The sequence below is a fragment of the Perca fluviatilis genome, chromosome 10 (assembly GCF_010015445.1).
Source record: "Perca fluviatilis chromosome 10, GENO_Pfluv_1.0, whole genome shotgun sequence".
In the NCBI taxonomy this organism is placed as follows: domain Eukaryota; kingdom Metazoa; phylum Chordata; class Actinopteri; order Perciformes; family Percidae; genus Perca; species Perca fluviatilis.
Window position 1 is genome coordinate 21,272,043 of NC_053121.1, and position 15,863 is coordinate 21,287,905.

Consider the following 15,863-nt stretch of genomic DNA (forward strand, 5'->3'; position numbering starts at 1 on the left):
TGTGTGTGTGTGTGTGTGTGTGTGTGTGTGTGTGTGTGTGTGTGTGTGTGTGTGTGTGTGTGTGTGTGTGTGTGTGTGTGTGTGGTATGATTCAAAAAAGGGGCTGAATAGGGAACATGGCAGGATGAAAATGTGATGATATGTCCCAGAATTAGCGCACACCCCCTCAACAGATTAACTCTCAACATGATGATGATGATGATGCATACACTCATGTGTTGCACATATACATGTGCAAAAACACACACACACACACACACACACACACACACACACATACACACACATTTTAAAGTTCAGAGAAGTTTGGTTTAGCCACTCTAATATTTTTTAACTCACTAATTATTCAAACACTTTCCCACCTCACTTTCCTTCTTCTTCTTTTCTCTCTTTTAATTTTCTCCGAAAGCTCCCTCACTCCTTCCAGTCATAGTTTACAGCAGATAAATTCTCAAACACACATACATCTTTGTCCTTAGCAGCATCTTTCTAATAGAACTTTTCATTTCCTTAAATTTAACATGCACATTTTGACAACAAAGTTTTTTTTTAAACCTTGTTGTCTAGCAGTAAAATAAGCTATTTGTGTTAGCAACAAGATCTTGCTGTTGTTGTTAAAATAACAACACTTAAAGAGTCTATAAACATGCTAGCGGCTCTGTGAGGCTGCACTTATATATAATATATTATATTAGGTACGGTGGTGATTTGAGCTAAATGCTAGCATGCTATGCTCACAATGACAATGCTAACATAATGAAATGTTCTGTCTAGGGGTGTTTTTTTGCGTTTTCTTTTGGATACAAATGAGGTACCGTGCAGTAATTTCAATATTGTGTCAGTATAGTTGCAGTGGATGTTGCAACCACACTAGTCTGGCTTTGCCAGACCTACCTCCACAGCACTGCGGAGAAAGGTCTGGCTAGTCCACATAGCATTCCGGGATGGGAGAAAAACATGCTCTGGTTTATTGGCATTTCTTTAAACTAATCACAATTGTCATGAGCTCAGCTAAGCCACAGGGCCACGGTGCCGCTGCAAAATAGCCACAGGAATTAAATTGTTTTGGTGGAACATTCAAATGTTCAAAAGTTGTTTTAGTCATGCTACAGAAAAGTCAGATTGGAGAGTTAGTCTAGCTAGCTGTCTGGATTTACCCTGCAGAGAGCAGAGGAGCAGCTAACCATAGTCCTCATAAATCCACCAGAGTTTAAAATTCCGACACAAAGAAAGCAAAAGGTGACGGAAATCCGTCCGAAAAGAGAGTCATCCGGCAGAATTTCCGACTGCACCGGAGCAATCCCGGAAATGGAACATCGTGGATATAGACTACAACCACACAAATGCAGCTAAAACATCTCCAGTAAACATTTATGTTACAATATCAAGACCATTGTCTGACCTTATTAAATATAGAGAAGGCAAAATAATTAAATGTCGATCAAAAGATAGGAATGCAACACCGACACAAACCATGCTGTGTTTTGAGAAAGGAGTGCAACTTGTTTTTCTTAAGAATCTTTGTTCCCAACATGCTACTGGTACTATTCACAGTTATTTATCTTTTCATCCCACTGTAATGACTGTGATAAGTTTACACTTGCTCACTGGTGCTTGGCATCCAGTATTATAATGTAAGGCAATCCAAGACTTTCTTTGACATCAGGGTGTTCATGCTTTAAAGGAATAGTTTGACATTTTGTGAAATCCGTTTCTGCCATAGAGTGAGATGAGAAGAGTTTTACCACTCATACAGCTTAAGGGAAAGTGATATCAATTTTCTCATCTAAATCTCCACCAGAAAGCGAATAAGCATATTTCCCAAAATGTCTAACTTTTGCTTTAAGGCTTCATTCATCCGTGGGGTTAGACTTGTCATGGACATTTTTTGTAATCAAACAAATGAAATATCACTGCTGTTGTCCAAAATTGGACATTGGCCTATTGCTATTTAAGCTTTTGACGAATAGTTACATGTAGGTGATGACAAAGTTCCACTCAACAAATCATAAATATTTAAAATTATGACCAGTGGCATGGTACAAATTCATTGTAAAACAGCTTTCAAGGCAGCTATGAAGTTATGTATATTTATGTAAAAGGACATTTAGTGTGGGTCTTAATTTCACAGAAATGTGCAGATGGCAGATGGCATACTGACAGGGTTAAACACCTCCAGAAATTAACATCAAAAACTTGAATCGTGGCCAAGTGCTTCTTCTTCAAGTTGCTATTTCATGGCAGAAGTATAGGCGTTTGCCCTCTGTGCCTGAAAGCAGCTGCCTGGGTGGTCATGGGACATCTTTACTGTTTTTTGTGGCGCAGGAACCCAAATAGGCTATTAGCAGAGAGAATTTCTCTGAAGTTGTCAGACTTTGATGATGTGTAATTATCACAAACTGCCCACTCATTCTCCCCCAACTCTCTATCCTATTTTTCTTGCCTCTGCCTTTCTTCCTCGCTTTTGTGTGTTTGCCTGCTTTTCACATGCTGTCACTAAGTCTTTGTCTGAACCCCTATCACTGCAGCACTTCTCTCTCTCTCTCTCTCTCTCTCTCTCTCCATCTCTCTCTTTCTATCTCTCTCTCTGCCTGTCACTCAGTCTCCCCCATGCTCGTCTTGGCCGAGGCTGTGTGTTGGCTCCTGTGAGTTGGCGTTCGTTTGCGTGTCATTGTCGTGTTTGCTGACGTACACCCTAACACATTGTTATTTGCAGAGGATGAACCGAGAGTCGCACCCTGATGTCAGATGACCCAAACTGATTTAATGTTTATCAATGCATTGATACAAAGCCACTTATCGCTTTGTGTGGTTTTTGTTAAAAGCATTACATGATTATGCTTTTTAAGTCAAATGTAAATCTGAAAAGTAACTAGTAACTGTAGCTGTCAGATATCTCAAACCCGTACCTAAGTACAGTACTTGAGTAAATGTCCTTAGTTTAGTTACTTATCACTAAGCCACTGAACATTATTCAAGAATTTACTGGAAACAACAAATATTTTATTATTAATCTACCATTAATACAACACTTTTATTAATTAACTTAAAATGTCTTTAGAATCGACTAGAAAAAATGAGCACTTTCCAGCATGTATGGTTTGAGTTTTTGAAACTCTCTAGACCCTTTCATCTTGTTTGAAAAGACATACATGATGGAAACTTGCTGTGTTTCTTCTAATACACACAATATGTGAGCAGCATCCCCACATATTGTCATTGTACAAAGGAACAGGGACAGCGTAAGTAAAGGCCTGTGTGAACAGACTCTTTGAACTGAAGGAATGGAACTATAAAGCAAATCTGACTGTAACGTGTGTCAGCTGTTGATTGAACTTCATATATTAAAGGAACACGCCAACTTATTGGGACTTTAGCTTATTCACCGTATCCCCCAGAGTTAGATAAGTCCATACATACCCTTCTCATCTCCGTGTGTGTCATAACTCCGTCTGGCGCACCACCGCTAGCCTAGCTTAGCACAGATCCTGGAGGTAACAGGCTCCAAATAGCCTACTGCTCCCAATAAGTCGTGAGTTTAGAATTATAAGGTTCTATCTCCGTTTAGGGTAGTTCTGAGATATTGAGCATCAAAGTTTTTACATCCCAGCTGGCAAAACTGTTATGTAGTATAATCTACTATTAATAACTAACAAAATATTCTTTTAACAAAAATAACACCACACAGGCATTAATAAACACCTAATGGATCAGATTATGTAGAAAACTCAATTTCGACCAAAAGTGGAGATAGAACCTTATAATTCTAAGCTCACTTAGTGACAAAATAACGCCAACATTTTCCTATTTACATGTTGTGATTTGTATAGTCACAGTGTGTACAAATAACAAGGTCACATGAGACACAGCCATCTTCTAACCGTATACAAACTGGGAACTATATTCTCAGAAGGCGAAGCACTGCAACTTCCGCTACTTGGACGGAGTGATTTGCTCGCAGCACCTGAGAAGCCCCTGGTGAGGAGCAGAGAGTAACAACCATAGACTATATACAGTCTATGGTAACAACGGTGCTTTTCAGGTGTTGCGCTAACCACTCCGCCCAAGTAGCAGTGCTTCGCCTTCTGAGAATATAGTTCCCAGTATGTATACCGTTAGAAGATGGCTGTGTCTCGTGTGACCTTGTTATTTGTACACGCTATACTACTAACTGACTATACAAATCCCAACATGTTGGCGTTATTTTGTCACTTATTGGGAGCAGTAGGCTAGTTGGAGCCTGTTACCTCCAGGATCTGTGCTAAGCTAGGCTAGCGGTGGGTGCGCCAGACAGAGTTACGACACGCACGGAGATGAGAAGGGTATGTATGGACTTATCTAACTCTGGGGGATACAGTGAATAAGCTAAAGTCCCAATAAGTTGGCGTGTTCCTTTAAGTTTTTACAAATAACTCATAATTATCCATGTTTAGTTCAGTTAACTCACATTTTCAAAGCAGCAGGGGAACATGTTTTTATGCTTCACAGTATACTGTATACTACAAAGTGGTTAACAGATGAACTTTGTGCCATTGAAAAATGAAAAAGCACAGCAGTCTTATCAAGCAATTACACTTCAGAATATATCTACTAGCTGGAGAGTCCTAAAGAATCAGGAGATAAGATGCTGTAGCTTAGAGCAGCAAACATACAGTACAAAAAAGACCTTAATTAATAAATGAAATATCTGCCTTTTGTTGTTGCTCCTCTGCTTGCTTGTTTGTATTAACAGAAATATCTGCGTGCATGCATGAGTGAGTGCACTTGATCACAGGACTACAAATTGTGCAGTGTGGAGGCAACCAGGATCTCTGCATCCGGTCTTGAGTCAGTTAGACATAAAAAAAGGAGAGTGGGGTGAAGACAGGGCACATCTGTCTGACAGTCTGTCCGCTCCTCTGAAGCTTTACGCACACGGCTAAAAATACACTGCAACAGACTGAAAAGACAGATTGGGATCCAAAGACACAGTAGAGATTTGATGTGTCTTTGTGTCTGGTCTGTTTCAAAGAGAGTGACACACTGAGTGAAAGATTTTATTTGGCAAAGACTAAAAGTGACTGCATGGTGAAGATGAAGTGGGAGGTCTTGAGTTTGTTGTGAACAAAAGAACAGTTAGGCCTATTATATGAGCGCTTGTGAGTCAGTCACAACGCCTCTCTCCGGGAGGTTGCATAGCCCATGTTTGTTGGCAGAGACGCAGCTTGTGACGTCCTTTAGACAATTTGTTTGAGTGCCCAAAAATGTGACTGCCACATCCACTGTGAAAGACACGTGCATTGGGTATTGCTATTCCGGTAACACCATATTTGCTCTTGACTTTGGAGTACTCAAACACATCCGTCTGTTGCTCTGCAAGATTTTCTTTCACTTTCTCCCGTTTGTTTTGGATGCTGTCTTTCTGCCATCTCTCATAACTCTACAATTGGGAATTAAGCAAACATTTTGAGACCATTGGAGCACAACCCTTGGGACCTGCATTAATCTGTCCCACTGTTTGCAAAGGACATTACACAGATCTTCAGTTGGAATAGCCAGAAGGGGGATTTGATCTCAAAGTGTATCTAGGTTTTAGATAAATGGGATGACGCAAATATAAGGCCAACAAAGTCTGTCTGATTTACTGTCAACATATTTACTTGCTATGAATTTGCCTCTGTGTATTTGGTGCACACAATAAACATATTAAGGGAATAAACAATGAAACAAAGTACTGCTACAGTCAAGAACATAAATACAGAATAGATATATTACAATGAAAAGTAAAGATAGGCTACTATAAGAAATATGTACAATATAACTGTTAAGGAAAGCTTTACAGTTTTGTGCAGGAAATGTTGATCAGGGGATGTGCAAAAGTCAGTATGTATAATATGTTAGTCCAGGTTGTGCATTAATGGTTAAGAGTCTGTCAGTTGGGGTCCCGGGCCTTGTTGATGAGCCCCACTGCAGTCGGGTGGTGTGGTGGGAGGTTTTGGTCAATCCTGCCCACCTCAGGTTCCTTGAGGCGCACAGGTCCTGGAGGGATGGAAGATTGTAGCCAATCACCTTTTCAGCAGACTGAATGAAACACTGCAGTTTGCCCTTGTCCTTTGTGGTGGCAGACTGTAAACCTAAAATGTGTTACATGTTATCATATGCAGCATTTTATGTCATTGGCAAATCAATTGTGATACAATTGCCGAAACAAAAGAACAACTAGAAACAAGTTAACTGGTGGCCTCTATCTCCATCTCCTTTGTCCCATCATTAAACACCGCAAACTGTGGATGTAGCATCCGTCGATTGTGTTGGCATGATGTTGGAACAGCAGCTGGGATCATGGGATGACTTTCTATTAAAGATACTCAGGTGGCTTGCCAGATTATACATCTGTCCTGGCTCTTGGAGAGGAAGCAAATTCCCTTGTAGCGGCTCTGTGCGGTGCTTAAACCAGTGCACGTTTTCCTCCCATCCCCGAATACCATGTGGAGCAGACCCTCTTTCAGCGCGCTTTGGAGGAGGGTCTGGCAAAGCGAGACTACAAAGTTCTTAGACTTTGCAGCAGCCTTAAATTGTCATCAATGAATGCTTTGTTTGAATTAGATTGGTAAATTAGCTTGTTGTAGATAAACATGCAATAAAACATCGTTGAAGATAAAAACACAGCAGCCGACGCTGAAAGCTATTTTCACTGGCATCCGCATTCAAAAGTGAGCAGGTAAGCCAACTAATCTTCCAGTCAGGCAAGAAAGGTTAACAACAATCAATAAATCAATCAATCAATCAAATCAGACTCAATAATTGATTATTAACAACCATTTATTTAGCAAACATTTTGCTAATGGTTACATTGTAGAATTGGCCTAATGTAATATATATTTCAGTCAAGAACACTCTTGTCATCTAAAACAATTTGCAATTTGAGGTTAAATCTAGATTTAACCTCAAATGCAACAAATTGAAATAGCATACAGTAAATGCTGATAATGATAAGCCAAGCAGCACTCTAAGCTAAAACAGGGAGTGCAATGCTGAACACCCCAATCGGTATACAAGAGTGGGCTCAGAGTAAGACAGTTGAAAACCATTTTAACCTTTGCCTACATTTTGAAATACATGCAGATATACATGCATAAGTAAATAAATGTTGTAGTTGTGCCCTATGTTGACTGTACATCCTTCTACAGAGTCCAAGAATGATGTGCCAGTACAGCCCAACTTGAATATATTTCCAACCATTTTGATGGGGGACAGAAGACGGAGCTTCAGGCCAAACTGGTATAATCTTCATCCATGGCTTGAGTATTCTGTCATGATGGACTCTACATATTGCTATGCATGTAGACATTTTTCATTTTTTTAAGGCCCTACCTCTCTTGCACCTGCACTCACTCTTGTACAAAATAAATGTTTATATGATTTTAAAGTTTTAAAAAGTTTATATTCTTGAAATATCATATGTTGCCATTTTTTTAATGTGCCTCTCTGGTTAAACACTGGCCCCTCCTTGGCCCCCCTAGTAAAATGTATCTAGAACCGCCACTAGTAAGGAGGCAGTCATATTTAGGCTAAATGAACCGCCTTGATGTAAGAATGGCTGTGATTGGTTTGATCGAGATGGATTTCAGAGTAAAACTTCCTAATAACGAATGGTTTCGTCCTTCACTTTGAAAACCCCTTCAGCCAAGGCGTTTTGTACAGTCCACACATGCGCGCGAAAGTGTTGTGACAGCAATGGCGTCTAAAGCAGGTAGGTGGTGTGTTGTCGGTGTAAATGCGTTCTGTGAACAAAGATAACTTCGTTATTTATTTAGCAGCATGATATAGATGTTGTGTATCTTGTTTCCAATTGATATACAGGTACAGTGTGTTATAAAACTTGGGGCAGAGGTTGTCACTTTTTGATTGGACTTCTTTCCTCTTGTAGGCTGCTTGTTTGGTTGCGATGGAGTTAACGCTAGTGGAGCAAAACATCCAAACTGGGGATTTAGCTAATGATGAAATAATTAACATCAACCGGTTTCTCATTTTAGTCACAAAAGTGTTCAATAGTTCAACGCTATGACTCGCTTCCTTATCTAACGTTATCCTCCACAACATTGCCTTTAATTAGTCAATATTGAAATAACCCGTGTTATGAAAACATGTTGTTACAATGTAACAACATGTGTGCAGGTCGCCGGGGCACGAAGCGCAAAGCGGAGGTTGAGCAGGCCGAGGAGGAGAAGCCATCTGTGGGGGAGGAGAGGGCCAGAGGAGAGGGGGACAACGGCCAGGGAGGCCAAAGGGTGGTCATTGAACACTGGTGAGAAACTTAGTGGGATCACATTATAGCCTGTACTGGAATAAGCACTTAGAACGCATTAATCACGTGTAAAAGTAATACATTCAACATTTTAAAAACATCTACTAAACTGTGAAGTACTCAAAAGTGAAAGTATTGCTTGGAATTTCCTCTTCTCCTTTTACTGAATTTAATATTACTCATGATACTGATGATGTATCAGCAGCCTTTCAATGTAGATAATCAAGGTGGTGTTAATAGAGTTGCAAGACTTGACCAAACCTACTGGAAAAAAAACCAAAGCATCCTAAACGGTTCAGAAAAGTCTTTTATGGATTCACATGTGCAGCCATAGATCCACCCTCATATTCACAGTTTTACTTAAGGACAGTACTTGAGTAAATGTACATAGTTGCTTTATCACGCTCCTCATTGATAACTTTAGTAGACCGCACAGATGTCCGCCTGATGGTTGATCTGCTATTTCTGGCAGTAAGAGCTGACGAGTGTATGGGCGTAATGCTGAGGAGGTGAAATCTGCTCTCCTGGCTGCCCACCCTGAACTGATTGTGGTCTTCAACCCTGAGAAACCCCGCAGGAACAGCTTTGAGATCACTCTGGTGGATGGAGGCAAAGGTGAGGAGAACTAAAGGGAAATCTAAGAATAACTCTGCCATTTGGAGTCCCAAAAAAAACAACTCAGTTTTTAGACTTTATTTTTTTTTACTCATTTATAGGGGGCTTCACTAAAATTACAAACAACCCAGTATTTTTCTTACCACTTCTTGCCGTGCAAATGTCTCTTCTGCCTCATTAAACCTTGCTCGAACAGTCAACAGGGGGCTGTGTTTACCAGGAGTGCAGAAAAGCCACCAGAAAGAATACAATTTGCACAAAGAATGAGACTCTTTGCTGTCCTGGCTCCACAATGGTGTAACAAGCTCCTCACTAACATCAGGGCAGCAGAAACCCCACACACCGTACGTCGCAAACTGAAAACTCACCTATTCGGACCCATGAAAAAATAAAGAGAATAAATAGTATATACTGGCATAATTCTTGCAATTTTTGAGTGGTATGTTAATGGTTGAGTGTAGGGCTGCACGATATGACTTAAAATCAAAATCACGATTAATTGCACATTTTACCTCTAACAACAAATGGACAATTACATTTTTTTTTTATGATTCGACGACTGACACTGCGTCGATAACAGCTTCAGAATTTCGATGTCGATACATTTTCGATTGATTGTCCAGCCCTAGTTGAGAGCACTTATTGTAAGTTGCTTTGGATAAAAACGTCAGCTAATTTAATTAATGTTTATTGTGGTAATATATGTATGATTATTTGACTCCAAAGTTTAGAGGTTGGTACACCAGTTGTTCTTTAACACATCTTAAATTGTCTTGAGGGCATGTGATTTTACTGCTGTTCTCTAGAGGCTTTTGAAAGACACTAATAATAATGCTTGTGTTCTAGATTGTTCCTACAAATGACACTGTATAATATGTCTCATTCCTACAGAAAAATCACTGTGGACTGGAATAAAGAAGGGTCCGCCTCGTAAGCTGAAGTTTCCTCAACCCGATGTTGTAGTTGCTGCTCTGCAGGAGGCTCTTGAGGCTGAGTAGACGCCCAGTGAAGGTTCGTCATTTCAATGCTATCAGACAGAATAATGTAACACAGAAAAACGCTACAAAATGATACAAAAATGAATCAAGGATTGCACTGCCACACTAAATAATGTTTCTTCAGCTGGAATAGATGGGTACGCACTGTAAAATGAAACCTGAGAACTTTGGTATTAAATGTAAAACTGTTCTGCTTTCAAATTTAAGAACTAAAAATGGATTCAGCATACATACATACATACATACATACATACATACATACATACATACATACATACATACATACATACATACATACACGTATACATACATTTTTTGATATTTGTGAAAACTCAGGCTATGCAGAGCTCAGTTTTGGAAATGTTTCTGTCCAAAAAGTTATTTAGGTTGTTGCTTTTGTTGAAATTTGAGAAAATTTGATTTCACTATTTATTCTTTACTGAAAGAATTAACTCATAGGTGCGTTCCCCAAACTGTATACAAACAAGTGTTTGTTGAATGTTGTACGTTTTACCATTTTGATTATTACTCAAAACACATTTACTCATTGCTTATTAGTTGTTCTACCAGCATCTCCTAAGCTACTTTTTAAGCAGTTGATGCTGTTTTCCCCAGAGCCGTGTGTCATAGCCTAAACTTGGATTTCCTTTCATGTCTTAGCATTTTAAGTCACCAGCCTAGGGAAAGCATTAACTGCTAGTTAGTCGAGCTTATGACACAACCTTCAGCCGTTCAGTGGCAGGGTAAGTGGTGTGGACCCCTCTATAAACTGAAATTAGCAGGTCTGAAAATGAAATGCAGCCCACGGTTTGCTTACATAGTTGAATGCTAATGTAAGCATACATGTGAATTCAGGTTTAAAAATACCACATCCAATCAGTTTGTCAAAACTACTTCACCCCCTAATTTTACAGAAGTATCACTGTTAATGGTTGAGACTGATGGCCTTATAGGTTAACTAGGACTGTAGTACACAACAGTGATGTATTAGGAATGTTTTATATTACAGAGTTTAACAAAATAAATTATTGTCTTACGTGCAGCCAAGAGTTCAGGAGATGTGACAAATGGAAGCAGAATGACGAGGAGTGACCAGTGGGATGTTCTCAGTCCCTCCTCTGATGATCCAAGCACCAACAGCTCACATCTCCTGGATACATGGTGACACCTAGTGAGTTCCTAGAGCGTCTCTGCATACATTTCTCAGATGCACAGTCCTGCTGTCTCAACAGTTTATTGTGCTTTTAAATCTGTTTTTGGTAAATAAAGTGTTTTCTTGTTTCGTAATTATTGTGTGGGTGTATGTTTGTTGTGGATAAGATTCACATTAACATCTCAAAGATAATTTTTGATGTGCTGGGTTACAGGGTTACTGGATGCAAACCTTAAACACAAATCTCTGCTCACATTCCAGAATGATGCATTTTCCATATTTAAATGAAAGGTTCATCTACTTTTGATCAGCTCAGTGACATTCAGAGTCTCAGGATAACACTTCTGATCATAGGTTTAGGTTTGGGTTAAAACGCAACGGCTGGCATAGGCGCTGCGAGGGGCACGGGCACAAGGGGACCACTGTTGTGAGTAAAACACTTTAAAAAAAAAGTCAGATATTAAAAGCCGGTTAAAATAACAACTGGACAGGACGGACAGCGGGAGAATGAAACTTTGAAAGGTCATCATCACACATGACCCCAATACAGTAAAACTCCATATTTTAGAGTGGCCTTTTATTGTGGCCAGCCTAAGGCACACCTGTGCAATAATCATGCTGTCTAATCAGCATCTTTATATGCCACACCTGTGAGGTGGATGGATTTTCTTGGCAAAGGAGAAGTGCTCACTAACAGATTTGTGAACAATATTTGAGAGAAATCGTTCTTTTGTGTAAATAGAAACTCTTTTAGATCTTTGAGTTCAGCTCATGAAAAATGAGGGCAAAAACAAGTGTTGCGTTTATAATTTTGTTCATTGTATTAGCTTTTCTGGTCCACACTCCATACCACTTGGTGGCGGTAATGCACCAAATCGTTTTTGCCAACCGCCAAAAAACCGCTAAGAAGAAGAACGTCGACCATGATTGGTTGTGGAGGGCGTGACTTCATTATCACGCGACCAGCAGGCAACATTCGAGTTTTTTTTACAGTCTATGGTTGGGAACCTATTTTTCATTCGACAGTAAGACTTGAAATTAGTCCGTAAGTACTATAAACAAAAAAACAACAACTCGTAGACATACACCCGACAATATGGAAGTAGTTGTTGACATTTGGAGCGTTTGTAGGTCTGCGTTTGTTGTCATTCCGCCTTAACTACTAGCTAAAATCATTAGGACTAAGTTAGCTACGGCTTGATAACTGCTAGCTGGTCTTTGCTTGCAAGTGACCGACGAGCTAAACTTTTTTTCTCACATTGTGCTCATCGATAAGTACACATGTTATAAAAACTTCCAGATACCTCTTACTACAGCCATCGCTTAGCCCAAGACTGGATTGTCTCTTGTACAAAGGAGCAGAGATGTCTGCTTAACGTGAAACCTCAGGTTGAGAGTTTATAGATATCGTTAGATACTTTATCCATCCCAATTCCAGTAGCTCATTTAACATTACTTAAAACAAGTCGTATAAAAATAAACAAATAGATAAAGGTGGCAATAATAAGTACAACGAGATAAATAGTGCCATGAAAAGAACAAAAAGGTATTGAAGGTGCAAGTAAAGATAAAGACAAAAAAGGTACCAAAGAGTACCACATAGAGTTGCCACTGAAAACATTAGTTATCACACTTTGGCTGTGTGGGTATGATTAAGTAAACTCTTTGACCATAACACTCAAACGCCAACTTAAACAAATGAGGCTTCCAATTATAACATGTTCACCCACTTCTTTTTATAGCTCCAGTTTTTCTCTCAAATGTAGTATTATTAGTGTTTATTTATGTGACTGTGTATTACACTACGCTGCCGTTTTGGCTTGGTCTCTTGTGTAACAGATAATGTCAAGAGACTTTCTGGTTAAATAAACTTTGTAACTCAGCTTTTGACAAACATTTGTAAATATTATTGACATTTTATTGTGTCAATGATTAGTCACAAAGAATTATATTCATACAACATGGAAATAATCTTTAAACGTATGGCAGTATTGGAGACATTGTGGCAACTTGTACTGTGTATGCATGTAACTTTTCTTTTCAATATGCTGTTATTGCTATGTATTTGTAACATAGACTTTCTCTTGTCAGTCATGGCAACAGAGGGTGCGGAAACGACGAGTGAAGATGTTCCGGTACCTGGGAAGGCCAGCACCAGGTTTGACCTGGAGAAGGAGACTGAACTTCGGTTTGAGGTGGAGGCAGGGGAAGCAGCAGAGCAAGTTGATCTAGAGCTCCTCACAGGAATGGCTGAGGTGTTTGGCTCGGAGCTGAACCGCAACAAAAAGTACACATTTGGACCAGGCTCCAAGATCGCAGTTTTCACCTGGCAAGGCTGCAGTGTGAATCTTTATGGGAAGCCAGAGGTGAGCACCAGGAGGAGGGCCCATGCAAATGTCTGACAGTTTTTTTGTGGGTTCTATTTTGGCTTATATGGCGATTCAACTTACCAATTACATATGGTATCACATTTAACCCTGTGTGGCTTTTTTAGTTTGGCATTTAATAAATGAGAGGCTTAAATAACCAGCATCTATCCCTCACCACCACAGGTGGCTTATGTGTCCAAGGATACTCCCATGCTGCTCTACCTGAACACACATGCTGCCCTGGAACAGATGAGAAAACAAGCAGAGCGGGACAATGAGAGGGGGCCGAGGGTATGTTTGGATTTATTTTTTTTTTTTTTTAGGGTTCTTTTATACGCACGCTTGCAAAGTCCCAGAAAATGCATTTTCTGTTGACCTTAAATAATTAATCATATTTCAGGTGATGGTGGTGGGACCTACAGATGTGGGGAAATCAACAGTGTGCCGGCTACTATTAAGCTATGCTGTAAGGGTGGGCCGGAGGCCAACGCTGGTGGAACTGGATGTTGGACAGAGTGGGGTAAGATGAATTGGAGTCATCATGATAAACATTGACACAGACTATGGAATTAAAGGAATAACACTAACTGATATTTATGCATGCATGTAGCTTGAATGCTAAATGAAACTACAGCATACACAGCATCTGTTTCATAGAATAGTTTAAATGCCTCCTCTTGCTGTAGGAGCAAAGCGTGTCCATATGGCTAGTTCTTTCAATCACATGTACAATAAGTTCTGGAAAACAAATATATTGAGTTTCTTAGTGTTTTAACGGCAGTAAAAATAAGAAGAGGTGTAGTATTTCTAGCACAAGATTGACAACAGTGACCTACTGCTTGTGATTTACGCAATACTTTATTGTATCTGGAAGTGTTGCCATTTGTCCATTAAGTGGACTTATGGCAGTCAGAGTAGTTATTCATGCCACAGTTTGTAATATTCCATAAAGGTTTATGGTTTAATTTCTTCATCCATAAAATCATACAGTGCTCCCACCCTGATCAACCACCACTCTCACGGATGTTTTTTTAAAGTGCCAGGGCCCACTCAAATCTTATTAATATCAAGTGTAAACTACATTCTGCTCCTCAGGTGTCCGTACCTGGGACAGTGTCGGCACTGTGCATTGAGCGCCCGGCAGACGTGGAGGAGGGTTTTTCAGTCCAGGCTCCTTTGGTCTACCACTTTGGCTCTACTACACCAGGGACCAACATCAAACTTTACAATAAGGTGAGAAAAGAAAGATTCTGGCCGTTGTGTAACATGAAAGTATGAAGCAAAAAGCCCACCGTCAACCTACAAATTTAGTCTGCGTTGTCATCAGTTATTGTTTTTCTCTGCCCAGTTTAATCTATTCTTTTCTCATAATGTGTAGCTGACGTCGTGCCTGGCCGATGTGTTTTCCCAGCGCTGTGAGGTGAACAGAAAGGCTAGCGTGGGAGGCTGTATCATCAACACCTGCGGCTGGGTGAAGGGCTCTGGATACCAGGCTCTGGTCCACTGTGCCTCTGCCTTCGAGGTGGATGTGGTGCTGGTGCTGGACCATGAGAGGCTCTACAATGAACTCAAACGAGACCTCCCTCACTTTGTACGGGTTGTGCTCCTACCCAAGTCTGGAGGGGTGGTAGAGCGCTCCAAGGAGTGCAGGCGGGATACTCGTGATGAGAAGATCCGTGAGTATTTCTATGGCTTTCGTGGCGTGACCTTCTATCCGTTTTCCTATGAGGTGCGTTTCTCAGATGTCCGCATCTACAAGATCGGAGCACCATCCATCCCAGACTCGTGCTTGCCACTGGGAATGTCTCAGGATGACACACAGCTAAAGCTGGTGCCTGTGACACCAGGCAGAGACCTCACGTATCATGTGCTTAGTGTGAGCAGTGCTGAGGACGGAGAGGAAGGTGCTAGAAAGGGTATAGTAGAAAGCCCTGTGTGTGGCTTTATTGTGGTGACTAATGTGGACACCCAAGCACAGGTAATGAAAGTGCTGTCCCCAGCACCCAGACCACTGCCCAGACACACTCTACTTATCATGGACATCCGCTTCATGGACATGAAATGAATTAACATTTCAGGGAGGAAGACTCTGTTGCAAAAGAAGTGGGGATCATGTTTGGAAGAATTTAGTTTCCTAATTGTTTCTTTGTACCTTATAGGGACTACAGATGGCAAAAGAGAAAAAGATTCAAGTATGGAATTTGGTAGCTGCTGTAAATTTAAACCCCATTTTATAGACCACACTGTACAGATGTTTTTATCAGTCCAGGAATTAAATTCTTGATAATCTGTTTTATGAACATTGTTTTTCTCATAAGTAATAAATGTTTTAAATTTACAAAGTTTGGTTTTGTGTCAATTATATTAAGTTCCATTTCAAAGTGTTATCATATGCACAGTAAGGAAACAAGCTTCCCTGTACAATTAAATTCTTCCTTTGC

General features: G+C 40.2%; 2 protein-coding genes across 2 annotated transcripts; both read left to right on the forward strand.

The window, feature by feature from the left end:
* The first annotated feature begins 7,644 nt into the window (after positions 1-7,644).
* selenoh (selenoprotein H) lies at positions 7,645-11,187 on the forward strand. Its single transcript, XM_039814347.1, has 5 exons — positions 7,645-7,732; positions 8,158-8,287; positions 8,760-8,902; positions 9,794-9,913; positions 10,944-11,187. Exons 1-4 carry the CDS (start codon positions 7,717-7,719, stop codon positions 9,898-9,900), a joined length of 396 nt encoding a protein of 131 aa, XP_039670281.1. The 5' UTR covers positions 7,645-7,716; the 3' UTR covers positions 9,901-9,913; positions 10,944-11,187.
* Positions 11,188-11,975: 788 nt separating this feature from the next.
* On the forward strand, positions 11,976-15,764 carry clp1 (cleavage factor polyribonucleotide kinase subunit 1). The gene is made up of 6 exons (XM_039814349.1): positions 11,976-12,098; positions 13,145-13,419; positions 13,606-13,713; positions 13,823-13,942; positions 14,518-14,655; positions 14,801-15,764. The coding sequence occupies exons 2-6, from the start codon at positions 13,147-13,149 to the stop codon at positions 15,485-15,487; spliced, it is 1,326 nt and encodes a 441-aa protein (XP_039670283.1). The 5' UTR covers positions 11,976-12,098; positions 13,145-13,146; the 3' UTR covers positions 15,488-15,764.
* Positions 15,765-15,863: the final 99 nt, after the last annotated feature.